The sequence below is a fragment of the Hippocampus comes genome, unplaced genomic scaffold (assembly GCF_001891065.2).
Source record: "Hippocampus comes isolate QL1 unplaced genomic scaffold, H_comes_QL1_v1.1 scaffold157, whole genome shotgun sequence".
In the NCBI taxonomy this organism is placed as follows: Eukaryota; Metazoa; Chordata; class Actinopteri; order Syngnathiformes; family Syngnathidae; genus Hippocampus; species Hippocampus comes.
Window position 1 is genome coordinate 392,716 of NW_017805149.1, and position 26,346 is coordinate 419,061.

At 43.1% G+C, this 26,346-nt stretch overlaps 1 protein-coding gene across 3 annotated transcripts in view; it reads right to left on the reverse strand.

The window, feature by feature from the left end:
* Window positions 1-4,512: 4,512 nt before the first annotated feature.
* Window positions 4,513-26,346, reverse strand: part of mib2 (MIB E3 ubiquitin protein ligase 2) — a 35,505-nt gene continuing 13,671 nt past the window's right edge. For 2 of the 3 annotated variants that reach the window (XM_019868042.1, XM_019868040.1), the window contains exons 3-19: window positions 25,867-26,038; window positions 19,627-19,733; window positions 18,639-18,833; window positions 18,379-18,521; window positions 16,922-17,029; window positions 16,688-16,792; window positions 16,249-16,525; window positions 15,723-15,856; window positions 14,389-14,537; window positions 13,897-14,053; window positions 12,970-13,124; window positions 10,191-10,317; window positions 9,832-10,101; window positions 6,776-6,954; window positions 6,507-6,700; window positions 6,006-6,071; window positions 4,513-5,916 (exon numbers count right to left, since the gene is read on the reverse strand). In XM_019868042.1, coding sequence (XP_019723601.1) covers window positions 5,675-5,916; window positions 6,006-6,071; window positions 6,507-6,700; window positions 6,776-6,954; window positions 9,832-10,101; window positions 10,191-10,317; window positions 12,970-13,124; window positions 13,897-14,053; window positions 14,389-14,537; window positions 15,723-15,856; window positions 16,249-16,525; window positions 16,688-16,792; window positions 16,922-17,029; window positions 18,379-18,521; window positions 18,639-18,833; window positions 19,627-19,733; window positions 25,867-26,038 — 2,780 coding nt within the window. In that variant the 3' untranslated portion in view covers window positions 4,513-5,674. The remainder of the gene's footprint in view (window positions 5,917-6,005; window positions 6,072-6,506; window positions 6,701-6,775; window positions 6,955-9,831; window positions 10,102-10,190; window positions 10,318-12,969; window positions 13,125-13,896; window positions 14,054-14,388; window positions 14,538-15,722; window positions 15,857-16,248; window positions 16,526-16,687; window positions 16,793-16,921; window positions 17,030-18,378; window positions 18,522-18,638; window positions 18,834-19,626; window positions 19,734-25,866; window positions 26,039-26,346) is intronic. The other variant, XM_019868041.1, reaches the window with a different exon arrangement.

Sequence of the window (26,346 nt, forward strand, 5' to 3'; positions counted from 1 at the left end):
ATTTTTTTAAGCATGATTCGGGAGGGGAGAGGATGGGATTTTTTTTCTGTGGGAATGGGATGGAACGGGAGTGAAAATCCATTCCCGTGTCCCTCTTATGGCATGAGTAACCTTAAATCTCCCCCTGCTCACCTGTCAACTGTCAATCAAATACCACTTGACCTGGAAAATGGATGCTAGTTTCCCCGAACATTTTTCCTATACCTACGCATGAATAAATGTTCATGCTGTGAAAATATATTTGGCATTTCCACACCTCAATAATGAGGCACTCTAAAGTGGCCATACCAGTGGGAAGCCTCTGTCCACAAAGTGGCTGTCATGTTAAGACTTAATTTTAAAAAATGTGCCTTGCTATTCCACCTTTCTAAGGATGATGTGTGCTCTCGCGGCAGACATTGAGGGGCTATTAAGCGGCCACGCTAGCAGACTATCAAAAAGAAAGATGCATTTTTTGGGGTGTGGGCATAGCTAGCTAGCTAACTGATCGTACTGATACAATGCAGGGGCTCAAGTTCTTATATAGTGGGGGAGGGGCGGAACACAATCATGCTCATATCGACACTTGAGAGCGAAGTAGTTCTCTGTTTTTTCAGCAATGATCTTAACGCATGTAAAATGTATTCAGAATCAAATACCCGAATTCCCTTTACGGGGCCTTTAATCACTCACCTTGTGTTCTATTAAAGAGGCTGCTGATTGGACTCGGCCGGTCAAAGTATGATTTCTCTGGATTGTAGAGGCAGGCAGTAGTTACGGTGCTGGTTTTGTAAAAGCGTGTGTTATTGTAACACGTACTCTGTCACAATATGGAAAACATAAAATAACATTGGCATGTTTATAGTTTAACTTTCATCATGTGAACAGCAAACATTTAAACAGGCTTTCCGAGTGACAGTATCACGTCGCTATGGTGTCCGAGTGAGTAACAAGGCAATGGTGCCCTCTTTCGGCCACGCGCGCACACACACACACGAGAACACATGGCGACCTCTTGAAAAAGGAAGGCGGATGTAAATTATTTTGTTTTGGCGGAACATTTTCAGTAGCAACACTAATCCACAGCGATGATATGAATAATTTCTTGACCACTGGGTTAAAATGTTGGCGTGTCCTATCATTTGCAAAAAAAGGGCTTCTTTTTAATCGTGGACGTTCCCACCGCCACCACAAGATGGCACTGTTTTCTCTTTAGAGAGATAACTGTGGCAGCCTGACGTTCAATCACGTTTTCATCACTTTGAGCAATAAGTGTATTCCCGAATTAAAATAATTTTTATTTAGAGTTCATCTTTATTTCACTCGTTTCTATCTTATGTTCCTGTCATTTTTAATAATGTTCTATTGTTATGCATGACTTCAGAAAGTTTTATGAAAAACAATGCAAAACATGAAGCGCATTGATTTCTTAAATCTCTCGTTCTCTCTCTCTCTCTCACACACACACACACACACACACACACACACACACACACACCCACACACACACTGAGGCCGGATGTCCTTAAAAAAGTGCTCCATATTTATTGCAAAATATTATTGTGCAGAAACTGAGAAAACATGAACAAAAGAGGGAAGAGACAGTAAGGCCAACATCAGAACTCTGAGAGCTGAACTGTACAAACACCAAAAATAACATTTGCTGCTTTAATATTCTTTTATACATCAATTGATTCCTGCTTGTCACAGCTACCTCCGTCGAGGGAAGGTTTAGAACACACAAAAAAAGAATACTAATAAAATCATCTTCACCATTTTGTTTTCTTCTTAACCTTATAGCATTTTCCTGCACACCCTTCAACGATCAACCAAAAATTAAATAAGAAAGCTTCCTTTCAATTGTTAACTTAAATTTGTTCTTGGAAAACGCTGCAAATGATGTGAGACCGCTTCCGGTCTGGAAACGAGTATGGAAGCGCTCCCCACTGTGAGCTTTCCGTGTACTCCTGTAACTGAGCACGCTTGTGACACTCCTGATTTTGGACTTCAAAATAACATTAGCGGAAATTTTGACTTTTTGAAGTCATCCCTACCTCGACATTCAAAATGTACAAATTTAATCACTTGCTCCCCCAAAAATGGGGGTCCAATAAAGCCAAACAAATAATCAAAACCTTCCTCATCCCTGGACGTTAAATTACATAAAATGAAAATTAAATCAAAGATTCTTTTTTTTCTTTTTTTTTTTTCACAGACAGAAGCCCTTCAAGAAACACACCAAGACAGCAGAAAGAAGCTGGAGAGTACAATCCAGAGCTCAAAAAGGCAGCGTCCCCCCCACGCCCCCCTTCAAAAAAAATCTCACCAAATGTTTGTTTAATGTGGATCAAAATTGATATGCAATAAGGACATGTTGCGTCTTCATATGCTGGAATTATGTATTCAGCAACCACAGCATTAGGTACACATGCATATTCTAATAAGTTCCAGTTGAAGGGAACCCAACACACACACACACAAACACACACGCACACGCTCACCTCTCACAGTATCTCTGTGGACAAAAAAATGTACCTGTCATTATGCCATGCAAGACGTCAGCAAATCTTTCAATACCTCAGCTTTGGGAGCATCAAAGAGATTACTTCCGCAAGCGGGGTTTTGAGTTTTCTTATTCCCTTGTAGGTGTTTGATTCGTGTGATGCTGTGACACAACGTCACCAATGACCAAACGTGAAGACCAAAGAAGGAGAAATTGGTATGCAGAGAAGGAAAGTAAAAAGTTGCAAAACATGGCTCACAATTCAACAATATGTCTGATAAAAATGGTAATAATGATGACAATAGTGGACTCATGAAAATGCTCTGTGTGCATGGAAGGTGGCTTCCATCCTCCCTCCCTCAGCACACTCCAAAAATAAATTAGGCAGGCTAGTTGCACATAGAGCTCTAGTTTTGTGTATGGAGAAAAAGCTATCCTGAATTTCATGCAGGCAAGCCACAAGCCAATTTGGAAGACCGGTCTGCACTAAGCTAGTGAAAGTGAGTTCTAGCGCAACAAGGGTGTGTGCTTGAAGAGATAAACGTTGGAATGACAATTTTGGTAGTCGGTCGAAAGTTGCTCCTGCTCGGACAACATCTAAATACAAACGTAATTTTATACGTGCCAGGTTGAAGGCATCTGCAAAATTACCAACACTCGGTCTAACCCACCTCTGTGCAGAATTACGTCATTTGCCGTGCTGGGTTGGTGCCAATCAGGAGAATAGAGCCCATATTGATAAAATTGGCTGAGGAGCACTTGTTGCAATACAATACAAAAAGCAAAAAAAAAAAAGTGTTTAAAAAAAAAAAAGCACACACACAAGCGCTTTTTTTCAAAATGCCAAATGGGAAAATTCCATTTGATGAAACAGATGAAGAGTCTCCACCTTTCAATCGAAAGAAAGGAAGATATAAGAGACAGTACAGGTTCGTGACGACAGCTTATCCTCATGTTCAACTTTTGATTGACACCGGAAGTGAGGTATTCATTTTTAGCACGTGTTCATTATCGGGGGTTTTAGTTTCAATGGCGCAGACCTTCTGCATCAGACCTGATTGAGATCTGTTCTAAACCAAGCGAGGTAAATCAATAAATAATATATTGACCATGTGCTTGTATTGAATATCAAATTGTGCATGATTTTTACGTTGCGCAATCGTCGTCACATGAAACAAATGCGGGATTTGAAACAATGAAACAATTACCATTCATATGTTCTTCACGAACAGTAAGTGTTTACCTTACGTGGGATGTCATTTTCTTACCTGAGAGTTAATTGCTTGTGGCAGTTCTTCTATCAGTATTCTCTCGATGATGTCAAGTCAGCAGAGGGGGCAGAACATGCCCGCAGCCTTCCAAGCCACCAGTAGATGGGGATGTGGAGTGGCAGGAGGTCTGCGGTAATGACTCTGCTTGTTCCATTGTTCCCAGTTTTCAGCCACACCATCCAGACTCTCTTCAAACACCAAAAATAACATTTGCTGCTTTAATATTCTTTTATACATCAATTGATTCCTGCTTGTCACAGCTACCTCCGTCGAGGGAAGGTTTAGAACACACAAAAAAAGAATACTAATAAAATCATCTTCACCATTTTGTTTTCTTCTTAACCTTATAGCATTTTCCTGCACACCCTTCAACGATCAACCAAAAATTAAATAAGAAAGCTTCCTCTCAATTGTTAACTTAAATTTCTTCTTGGAAAACGCTGCAAATTATGTGGGACCGCTTCCGGTCTGGAAACGAGTATGGAAGCGCTCCCCACTGTGAGCTTTCCGTGTACTCCTGTAACTGAGCACGCTTGTGACACTCCTGATTTTGGACTTCAAAATAACATTAGCGGAAATTTTGACTTTTTGAAGTCATCCCTACCTCGACATTCAAAATGTACAAATTTAATCACTTGCTCCCCCAAAAATGGGGGTCCAATAAAGCCAAACAAATAATCAAAACCTTCCTCATCCCTGGACGTTAAATTACATAAAATGAAAATTAAATCAAAGATTCTTTTTTTTCTTTTTTTTTTTTCACAGACAGAAGCCCTTCAAGAAACACACCAAGACAGCAGAAAGAAGCTGGAGAGTACAATCCAGAGCGCCAAAGAAGAAAATGGGCTTTTCTTCTGAAATGACTCCAGCAGAAAAGGTAAATGACGTAACAAGCTCAGTCTTCTTTCGGCTCTCCTATATTACAACACATTGGGTCAATCAAAAGCGAAACACGAAGTCTCCTGCTTGGTGGCGATAACACACAATAACCACAGTGGATGCACCCTGGTGGGCGGTAAATACACAAACAGTGTGGACGGGGCTTGTCGGGAGCTGCTGCTGTTTTTTAACTTTTTTTGAAGAGGGACATGTCCATCCATTTTGTTGCAGAAACATTCATTTCACTCACAACTCACGACTGACACATTTTTCAGGTCGATGACGTCTGCCATTCCGAGGCAGCTCCCGACAGCGACACAATATGAAGCGGCGACTTTGAACCTTTTATGGATAATCCCAAGTGCTTTTTGAAAGATTTGATACCCTGAGTAAGAGGACATAGGCTTGGGGGTGTATTTCAGTAGACTCAAAAACACTTTTTACGCCCCTCCAAGCAAACACCACCAAAAAAAAAAACAAAACAAAACAAAAAAAAACCCCAAGACATTACGAAGTAATACCACCTTTCACACATAAATAAAAAAATCTGTACTTTACAAAGAAATATAAACCACAACAAATGACCCATTAGTGTTACTATATGCATACACTCATGCATATACTGTATACTGTGTAACCCCCCCCCCCGACCCCCCCAGCCTTGCATATAGGCGAGTGGTTGGGAAACGACATATTTGCGCCCACTGCGGAGACTAATACTGATGACTCTTCCCAGATCCAAATGAGAGCAAACGTAATTCACAGGGCAGGCTGTAGGGGGAGGACTCATTCTGTGCAGCCGTGTAAACAGAACAGAGGCCGAGCCAGCCAGAGAGGACAATGGGTAACAAACATCCACATAAAAGCAGCGGCGGTCAGACAAATGAGCGGGTTACTGAGGGGGGGGTTCTTTCCACAGTGCAAAATAAGTCCATGTGCCTTAGTAGCAAGGCGGTAGACGACGACGGTGGGACGAATGATGAATGAGCCGCTCTCGGCAGGCTGCAAAATACTAGGCGCCCTCTCCTCCTCGCTCTGTGGCTCAGACGAACAACTGGATGCGTTCGCGGATGGTCTGCCGGCAAATGGGGCAAGCTTTGAGCACGGCGCTGCAGTCGATGCAGGAGGCGTGCCCGCACTGGAAGACCAGTTTGATTTGGTTGTCGATACAGATGGGGCAGGTGATCCGCTCCTCCATCTGCCGGTAGCGAGACTGGAGCTGCTCCAACAGGTTGTGCTGCTCCGAGTTCTCCGTCCCAGGGCTGCAGTCCACTTCGGTTTGGTCTGAGTACAAGAAGTGAAAAAGCATACAATGAATGGAAAAAATCAAGCACCTTGACAGACAAATCGAAGAGGGAAGGAGTTTGTCTTACCTTGTCGAATTTTCTTGGTGATTGTGACTTGGCATTTAATGCATTTCTTCATCCGATGGGCACACTCTGTTAAAGCAAGGAGAATGTCAACGAGACATTCTATACACTGCTTGAAAATTGTCATTGGCTGGCTGTCTTGTATTTAAAGCAACGATACAATATGCAAACATCTTACCTGAAAAGAAAAGCTTGGTGATTGCTTGATGTTTTTTTTTTTTCCACGACATAACGCAATAACAATGACACTATACTGTTTACTTTTTGTGACATTCTTATTTGATGGAGTGCTCTGAGAACATAAAATATATGCCTTGGCTCAATAGAGGTTGGGAAACACTGATCTATCAGACTCGCTTGTTTTTTTTTTTCCTTTTATCGCAGGAAGTCGATCCCATGTGACAAACATAATCAACGGTCTCATCAGTCATTAGCCAATATTAAGCAAGTCACTTATATCACTCTGATTGCACCAACTTCCAATGACAGAAGCCGTGAACGCACCTTCACAGGCCACACTGTGCTGGCAGGGGCAGAAGAGAACCAGCAGAGCCAGTTCGGAGCAGATGAGGCACTCGCTGGGTCCCGGCAACGTAGGAAGAACCAGATTGGTCATGGTGTTTGGCGTAGTGTGAACCCGACGAAGGTTAGCAGCGCTCGGGCCCTGGCCAGACGTCACGGCTTGCAGGCGTTGCAATCTGAGAGACGACCACGCCAGCAGCTTTTAAGTCTGTACATGAACCACGGGGTCGCGTCATTTTCATGGCAAGCACCTGTACTTCTCCGAGAAGCTTTTGATGAGCTGCTGCATGGCACTGTCCGCCACCAGGTCCAGGGGGGTCTTCCCCTTGTGGTTGGCATAGCTGATGTCAGCCCCTTCCTGCGCCAGGAAGCAGGCGATCGCCACTCCAACACTGAGCTCAGTATTCCCGAGGAGGCCCGAAGCATTGAGCTGCGGGCACATGTGATGAAGGCAAGAGAGTGCGGGCAGAAAATTAAGGAACAGACAAGACACCCTTGTGACAAAACGGTGGATGACAGCCTCACAAAACAGTCTGCTGAAAACAAACACACCTCATGACGAGAGAGGAACGATCCAGGCTTATTGTCCAACGTTTTTTAACTTTTCTGACTAAAAATATGATTCTTGTAAAGTGGAAATACATTTCTTCTAAATTTGACGAACCGAGGAGTTGTTAACCTGCTGAATTTGAATGATTAAAAAAAAAAAAAGGAATATAAGATTGTTGCGGGCTTTTCAATGCTGCAACAATGAGGTGCTTTAGTCTAAAGCCCCTTACCACACACTGGCTGCCATATCGGATTTTTTTTTTTTTAATATTTATTTATCTCAGTGTTCTGTCTTCCCTCCATGATGTGCATGCACTCTTGGCTGACAATGAGGCGCTCCAAAAGAGCAGACCTATTTTCGGGGCGTACGTAATTTAGCAAGTGCATCACAATTGGGCCAGAGAACCCCTGAGTCAAATGAAGGCATTCCAAGTTCTTTTATAGTGGCAGAGCGGGTGGATTCATGCCAGACTCTTCAGTGCATCACTAGTCACCATTTTAGCCACTGAAAAAAAATCAATAAACGAAAAAGTGAACTAGTGAAAAGCTACTGAACACTTTACCTGCACAACTGAGTAGTACATATTTCTTGAATGTTTCCACATTTTCAGAACGTTTGTAACTGTGAATTCACTCGACAGACTAAACGTGAAAAGCAAAACTGGAAGTGTTTAGTATCTTGTGTGTGAGTCATTTTTGGCAGGTGCCCAAGATGTTGAGCTATGCTGCAGTGTTTGCGGTCCTGTGGACTGGAAAGGGCATTCTTCGTTGCGACAATGACATCGACACGAACTCATGTGGAAGTCGATGGAAGTTTAGAATGTGCCTCACAAAGCTCGCAGTAAGGTTATCTTAATTACGATGCCTGCTGTCAAAGCATCCATCCGTCTGTTTTCTATCGTGTCATGAAGGTCGTGGGGAAAACTGGGACCTGTCAGCTGGCTTTGGGCAAGAGGCGGAGTCGAGCTTTAACTGGCTGCCCAGCCGTTCATGCTCGCATTCAAACCCAAGGACAATTCAGAGACCTTCAATAATTACTCCTCTGCCACCCCCCGCCCCCCCTTGAACCGCTGCAAACCTCATTAAAGCTACAGCGCAGCACAAGCGTAAAGCAAAAACCAAAATGCCCAATTCTTCACAATCAAAAGGATTTCTTTTCAGCACTGAAAATAAATGTAAAAAAAATAGTCACATCATACAGAACTCACGAGTGACTAATATTGCCTCAGAGGATCGAAGAGCACAAGGCTCCTTTGAGATGTCACAGATTGATTGGGTGTGCTTTCTGTCCCCGACATCAGGAATCAAAACTTGCCCCATGGAGACACAATGTGACAATGTTTTTCTTGCTGCACTCAACCACAGGAAATCTTCAGAGCTCCATTTTGGTTAAATATAGTGACAGAACCACATTCAATTTTCAGGCATGTGGCTCATCAGTTTCGCGAGTCTGCTTATACTTGCTTTTTTATGATCAAGATCTTGTAGACGGTGCCACTTTAATTTCTAACATACCGAATGCAAAACATACCAGGAAGCGGATTTTAGATTTCGAAGGTTTTACTGCCTCTGTTAAGAATAAACCACCATTCTGCTCTGTTTACTTGCGCTAGACGATTGCAATGCCACTGGAAGAGGTTGCAAAATTTTGGGAATCCATCCATCCATTTTGTGAACCGCTTTATCCTCACAAGGGTCACGGGGCATGCTGGAGCCTATCCCAGCTGTCTTCGGGCAGTAGGCAGGGGACACCCTGAACCGGTTGCCAGCCAATCGCAGGGCACAACGAGACGAACAACCATCCACGCAAACACTCACACCCAAGGACAATTTAGAGTGTTCAATCAGCCTGCCATGCATGTTTCTGGAATGTGAGAGGAAACCGCAGTACCGGGAGAAAACCCACGCATGCACGGGAAAAACATGCAGACTCCACACAGGAAGGCCGGAGCCGGTCGTACAAATTTTGGGAGCAACATAAGCATGAATATAAACCTTATAAACATCCGTAGCGTATACTTAATGGGCATATGAGAGGATTGACAAGGATACAATTGAATTGTATCCTTGAATTGAATTCACGCAAAAAGCGGTCCGTCAACCATGCATGCCATTTACCGGTACTTCCTGGTAGTGATATGGCCACACGAGGGCGCCATACGTATGGGAGACTTGTATCGTCAGTCGTCGACGAGGAGAACTTGATACTACGAAAACCGTCAGTATCAGCCCGAAATCGACACCTGGTATCGGTATTCGCCCATCCCTAATTAGTATATGGACAGAAATAAATAATGCGCAGATAATATTTAAGGCACACTCAGACAAGGACATTAGCTGCCCATTTTTGGAATCAACTGGGAGAAATCAGGAATGTACAACATTGAAGGTTGCTTCTTACACTGGGAGTTTGCATGGTTGTTTGTTTAAAAAATAAATAAATAAAAACTACCTTCCCTGAGGAAGAACAACCTATCAGAGACAGAGGGCATAACAGAGAAGGTGTCAATATTTTGCGCTGCACTTGTGGGCACACGTGTAGCCGGTCACGGGCACCACCCTCGCGTGCTTGCGCCGAAATGTTAGCTTATTTTTAAATGCTCCAACTTAACTTCCGTTAGGGTAAATCTTAAAACCCTCTGAACCCAAAAGCTATATATTCTCTTTTCTTCTGACATACTGTATTGCTTTTGTCACAAAGCGCCCATCCCCTCTGACAACAAAATGGCCTCTTGACTCTGCTCCCCCATCACTTTACCCTGGAGTAGAGAGACGTGGAGGCGCAACTCTCGCCGCTCTCCTCAGTGCTGCTGCCGCCACCGCTGCCGCCACCGCTGCCGAGCATCACATTGGCCAGCTGCGGTCGCAGCAGAGCCACATGCATGGCGGTGTCGCCATCCTCATCCTCCATGTTCACGTCGGCGCCTTCGACCACCAGAAGCTGGATCAGATCGGTGTGGCCCTGCGACACCGCCAGCTGCAGCGGAGTCTGGTTGCGATTGTTGCGGATGTTGGTGTCACAGCGTCCCTGTTGGGGGGGTGTTAAGAAGCCTCATGAAAGTACACCGAACAACACAATTACATCTCCGGTGCCATTAAATGACGTTACACACTCACCTCCTTAATGAGGATCTCAGCGACATCCCGGTGATTATTGAGGGAGGCCAGATGCAGGGCGGAAAAGCCGTCCTCCTTCTTCACGTCCACCAACTGTCGTGCTCGGCCGAGAATCTTCTCCGTGGCTCTGTCAAGACATCCAATAAGCCTCAGAATGTACTGACCTGATTTGGATCGATTGACAATTAGCTACGCAGCACTGAAACATTGTTCTAGTAAATCCATTTAAAATTACAGCGTGTACCTTTCACGCTACCATAGACATCATACATGTAAAACTGTCCAAATTTACATTTCACATGAGCAACTATTTTACAGTTAATACAGGAACTGAACTCAACTTAAAAAGTTGTTTTAACCGTTTTTAAGTTTTAAACGTCAAAAGAAGAAGCAGCTTGTGGCGCAAAGATTCAGTCTACAATTTGGGCACAGCAGACTGCATGGTATCACTTTTAGTGTTCAATCTTGTGCGACAAGAGAGTATATAACAGACAGTCATTAGACCAGTGACCCGACAGAATAATCAAATGACACCAGTGCAAACTAGCGTTGAGGAGACTGAGCTTTGAAAGCTCGGTAAAAGTGACTTGAATGTTGTACTAAATCCTAAAATGAACAGGAAGCCAGTTTCCTGAGCATCTGTGATGTCATTTTTAGTCCACACCACGTGGCAAAATGGCAGCTCCCTGAGAGGGATAAAAACAAGCAATAAACTACTACTAAGAAAGCAAAGATTTTGCCTAACATTCATCAGAAAGCGGTCTTTACTCATGTGGACGCTGTATAAACACACTGGCGGACGCACAAAACTATACTATGTTGCATTTGGATAGTAACGCTACTTGCAGTGCCGCAGGTCGCCACGTGACATTATCGAGTTGTGAAAACAGTTTCGAGTTGTCACTACAGTTGAGAACGGAGGGAGAGAGGGAGAGAGAGAGAGAGAGAGAGAGAGAGAGAGAGACACACACACACACACATACACACACACTTCTCATTCAACAGCAATATAGAGTGTTTTCAAACCAGCACTTTTAGTATTGTGTATGTATGGACTTGCCATAATGTGATATAATATATAGATAAATATATTTTCAGAATTGTTTCATCACGGTACAGACAGGTAACTTTATCAGACTGACTTCACTCAAAAAACAAAAAAAAAAACCAACAACAACAGCCATGTAACACTGCTTCAAAACAGCCACTTCAAAGCCACCGTTTCGATACCTGCAGGGAAATATTTTATTCTAGTAAGTCTTAGGACCTGCCTGATTATCTGTGACTTGGTATTTTTCACAGTCCACCAAGTTCGCCTAACCGTGATGAGGTTTTGGCTCCGGGGCTTTTATGACCTCATTTGAACTTTTCTTCCAAATGATAGCAAAACCACACAGTGGAAAATTATCCCCGGCTCTTTTTAAAGAGCTGCCATGAAGGCAAAAACAAGACTGGAAAAACACCAGCATCCCGATGCATCTCCAAACTAAAGCGAAGCCACTTCAGTTGAGGTTACCATCTGAGATTCGAAAAGAGTTTCTCATGTAATTTGGTGGATAATAGAGAGTAAAACGATACCATGACGTGAGGATGTCGTGAGTGTCATTAGACAGGGTCTCGTGGTCCTGTGCGTGATGTCATTTCGTCTAAAGTGATCAAAACAACGGATTCGTCCTTTTCATCCGATGAAATATATACAAAGAATAGTGTATGAGTCATGTTAGATGCGTGTCATCATGTGTGCAGTGATTTTTTTTGGGGGGGTCAGTGCTGTCCGACATTCATCAACTCCTGTGAATTGATTTCTGCAGCATTGATTTGGGACTGCTTTCTTGGACTGGTCTCTGGTCTTAAGTAATAGTGCCTTCACTTGCATATTTGTTCTTTTTTGTCCCCTTGTTTAGCTATATCCATCAATGTATGACTTTTGTCTTTTTCTTTAAAAGTAAAGTGAATCAATAAAAGTGGCTTTCCAGCAATAAAAATGAAGCCCTTTGGTCGGTGAGAGTGTTTGGTTTATGAGGGTTTTCACTGCATTTATTTTGAGGAAATGGGGGGTGTAAGTTCACAAGAGGCCCTGGAAAGGTCCTGAGAAAGAAGAAAAAGGGCAAATAACTGACATGTTTTTTTTTTTCTTTTCAGAGCAATGATGAAAACTCAAGTTTGCACTGTAATAATGAAGGACATTCCTGGTAGCCAGAGCAGGATAAGCTGTACAGGCAATAAATGATTTCTGAGATGCCTCAGAGGCATTTCTTTTCGAGGAGATTTTCACAAAAGGCAGCTTAACATTTAGAGCAATATAACGTTTGAGCATCATCATTACGATGTACGCTCACAACAGATAGGTCTGGTAAAGGCCATCCTGTATGTCTGCTTCAAAGACTGTACTGCTTTTTAGTATAGTTTGTTTTCAGAGTGGCTGTGTGCAGATTGACAGTGTAGAAAAGGTGGCAGTAATTTATTGACGTCTACGGATATTCTCAAGGGACAAACTTCAGGTCTACAAAACAACAACAACAACCTATGTCTCAAATATTGAAAAATTCATGCAGATTGAACACACACACACACACGCACACACACACACACACGCACACACACACACACACACACACACACAGCATTTTTTTTGAAATATCCAGAACAATCAGCGTTACCATAACGAGTCGGAATTGAATGATTCCAGTAACAAAATATGGACAAACCACAACATGTGGCAGTTCTGTATACGGCGTTTAAACCCCAAGCGCTCTATGACAGAATGAACTTGACTCACAGTTTGTTTCCTTTGAGAGCAGCATGGTGCAAGAGGTTGAATCCTCTGTGGTTCTGCTGAGTGAAGTCAATGTTGGGCACCGCAACAAGAATCTCGATGATATTGCGGAAATCTTTAGCAATGGCATCGTGCAGAGGTGTGTCGCCATAGGAATCCTGGCGAGGGAGGGGGGGGGGGGGTTAAATAAAAGTAAACCATTTTTGCCAATGAAGCTAAATGTTAGCAGGACTATTGAATCTATAAAATAACAACAGACAATCATGACAAGTTAGAAATGTAATGTAATGGCCATTTACGATCCTGTGTAGCTATAACAATGCCATTATGATTATGGATTGTGTGGACACATCCGCTTGATACCATTGTGAATCGAATGGTGAAAATAAATTGCTGTAAACCTAAAATTCTATAAATTCTTCCTTGGCCTGTACTCCAGCCTTCGAAAATGTTTGGTGGAATCTGAGTATTATTAACTGTTTTACTCTTCCCCGTGAAAAAAAGCATTTTGCTTAAAGCTGTACAAATAACATTTAAATTAGGGTTTCAAATCAAATTTGGAATTCTTGGAGCTGTCGGAAAGCGCAAACGCAAGACTGCAATGGCACATTTTTAGTTGAATGGCCACGCAAGTCAAGCAGAAGAAGATGCTGTGAGTGAGCTCTGAGGCAGCTTCAGAAGAGACACTCAATTACTTTAATAGGGTGGAAGTGAAGGGTCACAGTCCAACACCAAAATATTGGTGAAATTTGACGAGTGCTTTAAAACACCCTAGTGATATGAACTCAGCTCCAGTGGGCCATGACAACGACTCTGTGAAATGGATAGCACATCAACTGCATTTTCCTCATTTGCTTCCAAAAGTAACAAAACCCGTGTGCAGAATAAATGACGACTGAATTCTCACGGCATGAAGGAAAGCCCTCTCACCTGGAGATTAACATCAGCCGAATGTTCAGTGAGCACGCGCACGACATCTGTGAAGCCCTTGTTGACAGCAATGTGGAGCGCCGTACACATGGAGTTGTTCAAGATGTTAGCGTTTGCTCCTTTACTTAACAGTAGCCGTGCAATCTCTGCCTGGTTACTAGAAAGGATATAAACAAAGAGATGGAATCAGTACAATACTTAGGATGGATCCAATTCAGATTAGTGTGGAAAAATTGTCTTTTTTTTTTTTTTTTTTTAACAAGTGTAGCAGCAACCGACTTCACAAAGCTGTGTTTAACGATTGCGTTAATCCCCGATGAGACTTTGAGATGCAGCCCATGTGAGCACGTGTTAGTCCGAGGAGAGGAGATAGCAGGCCGATTCGGCACCTTAAAGTCTCTTCTGAGTGGATTATCCCTTTGTCAAATTTGACAATCATTGCATTCTGACTCTTTGCAAAGCAACAAAGACAGCCGCGTTCCGACTCCTCACCCGAAGGCCGTGTAGTGTAATGCGGTGTCTCCGTCTTCATCTTTGACTTCAACGGCACTGTTGGCCTGCAGCAGGGCCTTCACAACCTCCATGTGGCCTTGGTGCGCAGCGACCTGCAGTGCAGTTTTGCCCTGGTTCTTGATGTCCACCTGCCACGAGTGTAAGCGCAGTTGACGATTCAGTGCAGGTGGACTGAGCGCAAGCAGGCACGAATTAACTCTGTCTGGGAATAATCTTGAGTATGACTGTCAACCACGTTGCTCATACACGTGGCGTGTAATCCCAATAGGTGGATCATAGTCGTCATCGGCAGATTCAAATACGTATAGGATCATCATACACACTTATACAGGAAGTACTTTGCTATACAAAAATCAGATCAATGTCATTTGGCTTATTTAAAAACAAAATATTGTCTTTAGAGATTCCTTACAGTATAATGTCCTATTAAAACGTCTGGTTGAATTGAATTGTACAAATTACTCCTGACAGTAAAGCATTTTGTGCAGATACTGAATTGCAAAATTTATATTATAAATACGCCACGATATACAAATAGTGTTTACAGTACATATGCATAAATGAAGCATTATGTGCAGATATTGAATTGCAAAATTTATATAAAAATACGCCACAATATACAAATAGTGTTTACAGTACATATGCATAAATGTATACGTCAGGGTTCTAAATTAAGCCTTTTTGGGTGGCAGCCCTTTCGCGTTTGAGGTTTTTTGTTTTTTTTTGTCATTCATGGATTTAAGTATCTAACCACTTTGATAATTATTAATTTATTGTGATGTAATTTGTATCCTAGTCCTGATTGATTATTTATTTTTTAGTGGGAGAGACTCATATTGACAGATCACACGTCAAATTTGAGTATTTCACTGCATACTTCCTGCGGGCTCATCACCACCAACAGAGCGATTGCCCTCACATGTGAGTCATGCCCCGCCCTCCATCTGCATCATCAGGGCGACGTGGGTCAAGGCATTACTGGGCGTGGGTGGTATTGAAGGCATTCCACTTTGGCAGCAGGTCTTTGCACGTCTCTCACACAGTCTTGAATTTTCTCTCCAATACAGACAGAGCGGCTTCATGTTTTTTGCCGATTCTTATTTCTTAATCTGCCTTTTCCAAAGACTACATTAGGACGTAAAGCCAAAATGGCTTCACTGTTAGATTATTATAATATATATAAGTATTCATGAGTACATGACCACATTGTCAACAAAAAAAAAAATCTATCAAGATTTGCCTGCGGGAATAAAGGTTCACCCAGCATAGATCTTCCCTTGACATGATGCAAAAAGTAAAAGTCCAGAACTCACCTTATCAGGATACTTCTGCAACAACTCTCTGACTTTATTGGCACTGCCGTGTGCTGCCTCAATGACGAGCCGACTGGGATTGTCCTGCTCTGTGGATTGAGACAGCAGTTTCTCCAACACAGAAATGACCGTACCTGAGCAGTGGCAGAGGGAGGAGGAAAAGGGGAAAGGAAGGGATGGGAAGAGAGCAAGAAAACAATTTGATCTTTTTTCCAAGTCCACTACTGGCGATATGAGCAATGGTGTTCGAAAGCCATTCGGTGGCCTGAAACAACACCACAAAGAAAAAGGATGCTTTAGAATTGTCGAGTTGACAAACTTCAGGAATGAGTCAAAATGCCCCAGCCATGCAAAGTGACACACACACATACAGATACGACGCTGCAAACGCACAGTGGTGAGAAAAAAAAAAATCATATGTAATATCAACATGCAGCATCAGGACCATGCAATAGAGGAAACTTATTCCGAGTAAGAAACCCCAAGAAGACAAATGAGAAGGAGACAGAATGAATGCTGCAAATACATGAATGCGTCCATTCACAGTAGCCACCGAGCACTTGGGAGGACAACATGGGAAGATGAATGCGCAAACGTCGAGCGTTTGAGATCGGCCCCTTGATCCTGACAGAGGCCATACTTCCAGATTCGTTGGGGTTCTCGGCCGTCATGAGGTTGGCGTCCATCTCCAGGGGCTGAGCCGAAAGACACGCCGGGTTGAACGTCCAAGTCTGGCCTCCAAACGCCACACGGAGGTCACCATCCGCATATACTTTCAGCACCTTACCGACCTGGCCGACCACCTGGCGGAAACATCGTAAGTTAGGCGGATAAGCAAGGCTTGATAGACACTGATCTCATATCATGCCCCTGTGCTCTCACAGTCTTTTAGAGAATATCAAGACATTCCGGGTCATTTGACTAGTGTAATAATGAATGCTGGTGTAGCCTGAGCAGGAGCGTACGGGAGCCATGCTGTCTGTCCATTCGCCGTGGCCGGCCTGCAGCCTCTTGACACTATCTATGTCCTCCAATACTCGCACCAGTTCCCCAACCCCGAACGTGTTCACCTAGGAGAATTAAAAAATATATATATATATATTTGGAAGCATCAGTTTTCAGACGATAAAATATACAGGCTCGCAAACTGTTTGGATTAAAATTGGAATTTTCCGCAAGATGAAACTGTAAGCGAGTACCTTGGTAAGGGCCCCCGGATGAAAAGTCCAGCGGATGTTGTTGCTGTACTGGACTCTGACATCCCCCCGGTCAGTGATTCTATGAACTGTCCCGATCCGGCAAATGTACTGCAAACACACAGAGGCTGTTTGGCCCTCGGTCTCTCTCTACATTGCTTTGACCTAAATGTTCCCTTTGGTAGCAAGGACCTCAAGCGCTAACACTGTTGTTTTCTATCACTACGGCAAACACCAAAGTCCATCTGAGCCACCGGCATTATTGTATGCTAGCATTTTATTTTTCTTACTCATTCAGTGCCAAAGACAAGATTTATATATCTTTTCAGATTCCACACATTGAATCCCAGGCACTTATTCGTATATTTTTGTCCTTTTTTTTTTTTAACCCCAAAGATTTAAGGTAAAGAAAGGGTCTGAAATGAAAGTGATATGGGAGAATCCCTCTCTTAATATCTTTGACTCCTGTTTCAAAGTCAGTGCCGTACTTGGCAGAATAATGCCGCGTGGAGGAGTTCATCCGAAGTGTTGTGTAGCACAACGCGGCCATGTTCTTCTTAAAACAAGCAATCGAGCTGAGAGTAAATCAACCTCGACTGGGTGCCACTGCAAAGTCATTTACATTTTTGCCTTAATCGCCGAAGGCCACAATTAACCAACAATCAACCCAAATGATCTTCAGAATTCTCACTCAATGCGCCGACTATTATGCTCAGGCTTATTTCAAATGCAAAAACATGATACAAATTAAACTATTCCAGCCGTGACCGTCAGTGTTACCGTACTTGATATCTCAATGTACGATAGTAGTAAAGTAGACCTGCTCTCTTTCTTTGATTTTTACTCCGGACCCCGCTGGTTGCCGTTTAATAGAAAATCTCTTTCGGCTCCTTTTCTTTGTATGAGATGCAGCTGTAGTAACTACACCAGTGGTTCTTCACCGGGGTTCAATCCAACCCTAGGGGTTCGGTGAATCAGTCTCAGGGGTTCGACAGAGCTGCGGCCATGGAGGTTAAGACACACCCGACTCAACGTTTCAGTTATGACGCCCGTTTGGCCATCACTGGCTGGTGCATTTTGCGCACAATTAAAAAACGTGTACTTTATACTTATAATTACTATTTCGTTTACTTTTTTCAGTTTTTTTATGTCTTGAATTTGTAAAAAAAAAAAAAAAAAAAAAACAAACTTATTTTTCACTAATGAAGTGTTCCGTGAATGTGCATATGAACTGGTTGGGTTCGGTACCTCTAACAAGGTTAAGAACCACTGAACTACACTATGCAATGCAATACAATGAGTGTGTGATCAACAAAATTCTTAATTAAAATAATCAATATTCATTGATCATGCCCATCGGTACAATGTGTTAATGACAATATAATGGATCCAAGTCTTCTGGATTGAAAAATACAACACTCCAGTTGGATGACTATTGATAGAGGACAGTATTAAAATACCTCCGCCATTTTGGGATTCCAACCCCCGTGGCCCTCCTGCATCTGCCGCAGAATGTCCACCTCCAAGAGACATTTGACTTTGTCACCCTGCTGGAAAGAGTGGCCATCAGCACTCTCCTGGCGCTGCAGCTCCGCATGCTCTCCTGGATGGACCAACAAGTAGAGATGATTTTTTTTTTTTTTCCCATCCCAATCGCAAAACTACTGATGAGCTGAAGTTACTTTACATAATGTGCGATTAGTAGAAGAATCTGTCTTACCAAGTACCGGCAAGTGGTCTTTGTAGTAGAAACCTCCTTGGCCGTCAGACACATATTTGAGGTCCACTTTGCCTTTATGCCCCATTCGATAGACATTGGTGGTGCCATTAGTCCAGGTCACGCTAGCCACACTGCGACCAGACTCCGTATCCCAGCCACGAATGTCCACTACCTTCCCAACCTTACCCTCCCCGCCTACACACACGTAAACAAATTGGCAAGAGATAATCAGAGTGTTGGTAAACAGGAGATCAAGAGAGAGGTCTTTGAAGACGGAGAGACGTCACGGTGTTACACGAGGCGTGAAGAAAGGGAAGAAATTAGATTACAGCAGACGTAATCATGCCGGTGAAAATAGAAGGTGGTGAGGTCACGACGGTCTAAGGCCGACACAAGTGTGTGACGAAAATAGTTCAATTTCTCAGTGCGGCGTGGAAGTGACAAAGCACGAGTGCGTATTTCCTCGGTGCCCAAACGCACCAGATAAACCAGTGACATGAAAGGCTACATGGCGGGCTGGAGGTGATTGAGCATGCTCAGAGACTCCTGTACGCACATACCACATAGAGCATCTAGACCAGATGAGTGCCTTCGCATAACCCCCAGGTCTTGATCTCAAAGCCACTAAAAGGACATTTTGACTCATTCGCTCCAGCCCAGAAATGGAGAGCATAGCTATGTTCAGGGACAACGGAACCAGGAATAAACACAGTGTATACGTTTCACATTTGCCTCAAAGTAGCATTTCATTTTTGCGTTAGTAAAAATCTGTAGTGAAGAATAGGGACAACGAAATGGAAATGGTGAAAGGCAAAACGGGCACATGCAGACATGTTAACATGATGTGAGGTTAGGCTCAAGGAGCTTTGGATGAATAAAAACACTTTGAAAAGGCACGGATCCCCAGGCAAGATGCCGCGGCACGGCAGTCCAATCAGCAATTCAAGTTCAGGGGGCAAGAGCGGCGACCCCGTCACAACCCACTCACCGTCTTGGTTGCCCCAGTCCCAGTCAGGTCCACGAACCACCTTAACCCCCTGAAAGATTCCTTTGAGGATGAACCGTGGGAGGTTCTGCCTCGGTGCCAAGCTTACTCTGTGACAGAAACATGTAGAGACAGCTTAGGAAACTCTTTGAAAGCATAGCGCTTTGTCCTAGAACACAGACAGTGCTAACAAAACACAATGTCCTCTCTTAGAAACACGCCGCAAGCCAAATAAGTGGAGCTCCTCTATAATGAATTGATTCATACAGAGGATATTTATGCATTACATAATTACGTGATATGTAACAGGACAAAAAGGGACCTATGTAAAGTTGTGACCGCCTGAACCGAGTAGAGTCGGTAAGTACAGAACTCAAACAAGTCGAACTAATCCCGTCTTCTCAATCTTTATGAAGAACAGTTCAGTTTTTTAACAGTTGTGCAGAAAGTGAGCAAAATTGGTGACCGGGTCATACTTCTCAGCATGTCTAGTTGACTAATGACGTGATAATTTTTGAGCAGAACAACTTTACGCTGAAAAGTCACGAAACGTCGGGGCGCCCCTCACCCCACCAAAATGCAATTTTCTTCACTTCACAGGCTTTGAAAAAGACATGACTGGGTGACAGGTTATCTTTTCCTTCCACTTTGTGCCACTTCAGAATTACATTTTGCCGAAAGCTGTAATGAGCTTGAGCTATGGTCGCCCATAGATGATAAAAATAATAACAATGGCCTGGCGAATAACACACCAAAAAAAGGTGGCAGACCGCACCAACGTTAAACTTTGATGTCAAGGGGCCGCAAAATATCCTGCTGCCCCGTCAGCCGTGAGTTTGACACACCTGTCCTGAGGTAAAGCCATTTGCATGAATCAGTTTTGACACAATATTAACTCAGGATACCGCCTCTAAAATGACACTCACAGCCAAAGATTTTATGGTATAAAAAACAGGCTCCTGCGAGCAGCACAAACTACACCCTCTACTCTAAATCTAAATGCAAAGAGACTGAAGACAGTTAGAAGCAAACATACCTTATGGTAAAGATTTGATCAGATCTTGGTGCAAAGGAACTGCCTATTCCCATACTTTCTTGAAAAGATCAAACGCCAACGCTCATTTCAGCCGGATAACATCGCCGAACGGTTCATATTGAAAAAACAAACAAACAGAGTCCAGTGAATGCCGTCAATAAATGTCAGTGAAGGCCATAAATCTCACTCGAAGGCTTTATCTAGCTTCGCATTAAAACGTCAAGCTTGAATTTAATTCACTCTCTGGACAGACTTGTCCAGTTTCCGACAGTCTCCAGCAGAAGGAGGCGGCAAACGGCGCGAGCTCGGACAGAGCCGTGCTGGGGAATAGTGTGCTTTTGAAGATAGATGCTTGGAGGCTAATCCTTGAAAGCAGAGCTTTAAGAGAGCAAGCAAGCTCAGGGCAAAGCATTGGTGCTGCCTTAAACGCTTAAGTGGAGCCAAGTTCAACACCAGGCATCCCGACGTCACATGTCTTTGTTGAATCCCGTTGAGTTCCTTCACCATGACCCAGGTCACGCCAACATTCACAACTGTCATGCTTTTGCACTTTACAATAACCAGCGGCTATGAGTGCTTTTCCACTTTTCTTGTACCTGGTCAGCCAGAACCCCGAGCATGCTGAGCTGATGTCAGTGAGACAAACCACTGCTCACTGGTTGAGGAAAATTCATCATTACTGAATAATTTGAGGATACATGGCAAGGAATGACACAATTTTTTTTTTTTTTTTAAAGATGAATGAACTTTACACAAACCGGTCGGACGTGTGAAATGTCGGTGGTGCACCAGAGAGAGAGGGCTATGTTAAATAGCACTGGTCAACCACAAATTTTAGTCAGAGATGGCTTCATGTGTCCCTTTATGTATGTTTGACATTGTTTATTTTGTTTATTCCTAGTACATTAGGTTTTCGAGACATTTTCATTTTTAAGTTTGGCATGTTTTTCTCAATAACGAGCAGACAATTTTTCTGTTTTGTTCATCTTAGGCATCATTATGGCTGCTGCTCATCATGGCGGGCATGTTTCAGTGCGTGCGTGTGCGGTAACGGGGGGGGGTCGATCGTGGGAGGTTGGTTGATCAAAAAGTAGATCTTCGGTCAAAAAAGGTTGGGCACCTCTGCTGTACATCATATATGATTTATCTTAGGCACAGAGGGGCAAAATAATAGCACATTGGCTTAACTCATTCAGTACCCGCCAATTCTGGACCAAGTCTGAAAAGATGTTTAAAAACGTCTTTGGGAGTGAATGAGTTAATAAAGTGCTATTATAATGCTCGCGTTGCCAATGACCTGATGACACGACAATAAGAAAGCAAAGAGATTGGCAGTCTCCGGCATTATCCAAACAGACATTCCGAGAAAGACAACAGCTCTATTAAGGGATCAAGATTTCTAATCCAGAAAGACCAAATGTCACCTTTCTGACCAGACGGGATTGCAGCAGTAGAGCTACAACTACTGGCCCCGGTCGAGAAGTCAGCCAAGGTTTACCTTTGGGAAGCGAGCAGAGGAGCACGCAAGCGTCATGGCAGCTGGTGGGTTGCAAAACACAAAGTGACTGACAAATATCAGTCCTGCAGTATTATGTTGAATATCAGAACGTAGCGGTTCAATAGAAAACCACAAAAATAAACTTTTGCGGGGGACGGCGACGACTTAATCCCCTCAAAACTTCATTCATTATAACTGGCATATTGTAGCTATATATTTACTCTGTAAGGGATTTTTGTAGAGTGGACCCGTAGAACGGCTACAACCTTTACATGCTGACAGCTGGATGAGTTTTGAACGTGATAGTGGGTGGAGCACAGAAGAGACCAGGTGAAGCGGTGCGGCTTGATATGCAAGAGCAGGATTAAGCAGCGACATGCCCAGATAAGTTCCCAGATGCTGCGTGTGGGTTGTTTGGGTGCAAGAGCCGATTAGCTAACTGCATAGCGCCCATCTCATAAACATATGGCACACACATATGCTCTCTCGAGCACCGTCAGCAGGTGTAAGCACGCACATACCATGAGGCACACTGACTACAATTTAAAAAAAAAAAAAAAAAGATTTTACTCAACAACCTTTTAGCATTCACATTTTAGAGACATCCCGAACCAAAATATGTGATTAATAATTCATAATAATTCATCTTGCCTGAGAGTCTAACTCGTAGTGAGGTGACAATAATAGCAATAATGTGATATCACAAGATTAGAATTGCCACAATATTGTTGTCAGCTTGCCACAAAATTAAAAGAACAACATCTGTTTAAGATCCAGGTTATTTTCAATTTGTGCAGTTCCAGCACCCTGTCGTGGTTTGTTTATGAGCATAGTTTAATTTGAATTAGGCGTGTTTTGGCCACCTCTGATGAGGACCCACGCTAATCGCCAGATAAAGGCGAATCTAACATGTCTGAGCCACTCCACCAATTGACTTGATTGACAATCTGTGCAGTAGCACCTAAGTGCCTCAATAACTAAGAGTTATTCACCGAACACAGCATGGTGAATTCCATAGACCAGGATAGTTTGCACCGCTGAGCCAATAAGAGTAATTGACAATAAAATGACTGGCCAATCCCATTTCTTTGTCACTGCTGTTATGTACAAAAACACAACATTGTGCTTGTTTTTTTTCAATACGAGTTTTTTTTCCTTGAGTTTTTATACAGTACCATAAATCTTGATAATTATCATATCGTGAGGTTCTAATGGAGATAATATTGTCTCGAGGCGTTGTTGGTAACAATTCCATTCCATCACAGAAGCGTGAAATGAACTTCAAATGGAACTACTTGACCCAGAGCATAGCAGTGGAGTTAAAAGGAAGTACAACAAGGAGCGCCACTGAATCCAGGCTTGGAAGGGCTATTCCAAGAAGAAAACTCTGGGTCCCATGACTGAGCCATTAAGGCAGGCTCCAGGGAAAATTCAGTCTGAAAAACTAAAAAAGAAAAAAGTTGAAATGAAAACCCTGCACATCACACAGTACAGAACTTTCTCTCTTCCAATCGTCTGATGAGAACAAAAAGAGGTTTTCATGTGATCCCCTGGCAGAATTACAACAAAAGCAGAAGCAGAGCAACAAGTGTTGCATCTCAGACAAAATTTAATAAGAATCTTCCCCTTAAACCAACAGCAATAGTTCATTTGAGAAATGCATGCTGTTGAAAAATCTTAAATTATTATAATTATTATTATTGATGTTGCTAGGCTTGAAAAAAAAAGCCAAATCTGCGAAACAATATATAATTTCTTCACATTGTGAAAACACAGGTCTGTATTGACTTAGCAGGGAGGATAAAGTAACACTCCACAAACACAAAAGGGCACTGCCGAGAAAAAAACAAAACAAACAAAAAAAACATTCCTATTGACTTCTGAGAAAAATCAATCTCTGTTCCACCAAACTCCAAGTGATGTCAAACTATTATATAACAGGTAGTAGGCAAGAACTAGATTTCTGTCATCGCGGTAGTATTTGACAGGAGAGGAGGGAAAAAAAGCGTCACTGCTTTGTACATACAAGGTTGTGCAAGAGAAAGCCTACAGGTACATTGCTTAAATTTATCTGACCACCGGTCAAAAAAAAGGCAAGATACCATCCAAGCATCATCAACTGCATTAATGCAGAATTGTTCAATTTCACTGATCTCTATGCCATTTTGCTGTTTTTTTTTTTTAAGTACTTCATTTAGATTTTCAATTTAGATAACGCAAATAACAAATTATAGACAAACAGGTCCGTGGGGGGGACAAACAACAAAATGCTCTAATTTAAACATGAGAAAATAAAAACAAGGAGACCTTATGAACATATCAAGTTGAAGTGACAAACTATTATGATTTGTGCTATTTGTTATTGACACTATGTACAAACTGACAGGCATGGGGGGGGGGGGGGGGGGCTTGGAATCAGCTCACTAATCGTTTATGGGCAGGCGGCGGGTCTCGTTGTTTTGCCTGAGCTAAATCGAACATGCAAAAACATCGGCACTTGGCTCACATTCCAGTAGTCTTGCGATAATGATGACATTATACCGATGAGGGTTTCCGAAAAACGTCCCACTGAACATCATAATTGGAATTTATAACCCTTTCAGGGACAGCAATTACTGCAGTGGACATCTTATCATGTTATCAGGTTACAGGGTGCATGAAAGGGTTAATATCCGAGTGTACACTACACTTTGGAAATATAAATCTAAAAATATATATTGTCTGTGCAATGCAAAAGACCTTGAAAATATGTTGAGTGCACAAGTTGTGTGACCTGAATGTATAAACAGTTGTCACCGCGTTTAGCGCTGTGTTGGAGGTAAACAGCTGCCTGAGTATCCACGCCGGGCAGTGACTGCACACAATGACACAATAATAAAGATATGGAATGAATTCCCTTGTTTAGGCTGAAATATAAGTAACATTGCCGTTACTTCGCCGGAAGCTATCAGTCATTGGTTTCCTTTTGAATGAAATCTATTCGGGCGGCCGGGTGGTCCAGTGGCCCGTCGACCTCACAGTGCAGAGGTCGTGGGTTCGATCCTGGCTCCGGCCTTCCTGTATGGGGGTTGCATGTTCTCCACAGGCCTGCGTGGATTTTCCACGGGTACTCCGGTTTCCTTCCACATTCCATGGCAGGCTGATTGAACACTCAAAATTGTCCCTAGGTGTGAGTACCCGGGCGGATGGTTGTTCGTCTCTGCCTGCCCTGTCCGGTTCAGGGTGTTTCTCGCCTATTGCGCGAAGACAGCTGGGATAGGCTCCAGCACTCCCCGCGACCCTTGTGAGGATAAAGCGGATCGGAAAATGGATGGCTGGATGAAATCTATTAGGTTCAAATGTACCGTCTGTGCTTTCATTGTCGTTTTGATTTTGTTTGTTTTTTTTTTTCAAATTTGATTTCGGTATTATTTCACTGGTATTAATTATTTGGATACGTTACTCGTATGCACAAGATTAGTAGGAAACTCTTTGTGTCATCCGGCTGACCAAAAAATAAAAAATAAAAATCAGCGACGAATAGCATAACTGGCAGGTAAATGGAGAGCACTCATCCATACAGAAAAGGACAAAGCAGACTGTCGGTCATTTAAGTTCTACACGTAACCCCTCTGACTCAATCAGGGGAGGCTGGTCCAACAGCACAGTGACGACCGAGTAAACGAAAGGTGATGAACGATCCTGGAGAAGCGCGGAGCGGAATACTTACGGCTGAGAATGCGCCGTCTCATAACGCTCAAACGAGTGGCTCAGGTCATGTTTGTTGTTCATGTAGCAATGTGTGCACAGGTCATAGTCAAAGCACACTTTGCACTTCCATCGCATTCCCATGATGCCATGCTTCTTGCAGCTGTCGCAGATGATATTGGAGTGACGCACGCCTGTGGCGGAGGAAGGCGTAAATTCAGTAAGGCGGAATTAGGTGATTGATGCACAAACAGACGAGTCACACTGCTCGGCTCTTCCGCCCGTCTCATGGCAACGTTTGTCAGAGAGGAACGGAGCAAAACGCTAATGATATGAATAAAGCGGCTGTCATTTAGCGAGTGAACACGCGCACTCAAAATGCATTACGTTAACGCAATGATCGAGCCACTGCGCGCGCATGAAAAGGAAGATGGGTGAGCAACAGAAAAGAAAAAGGCCCTTTGAGTAGTTTTTGATGAGGGTGGACAATAGTTGGTTCTGA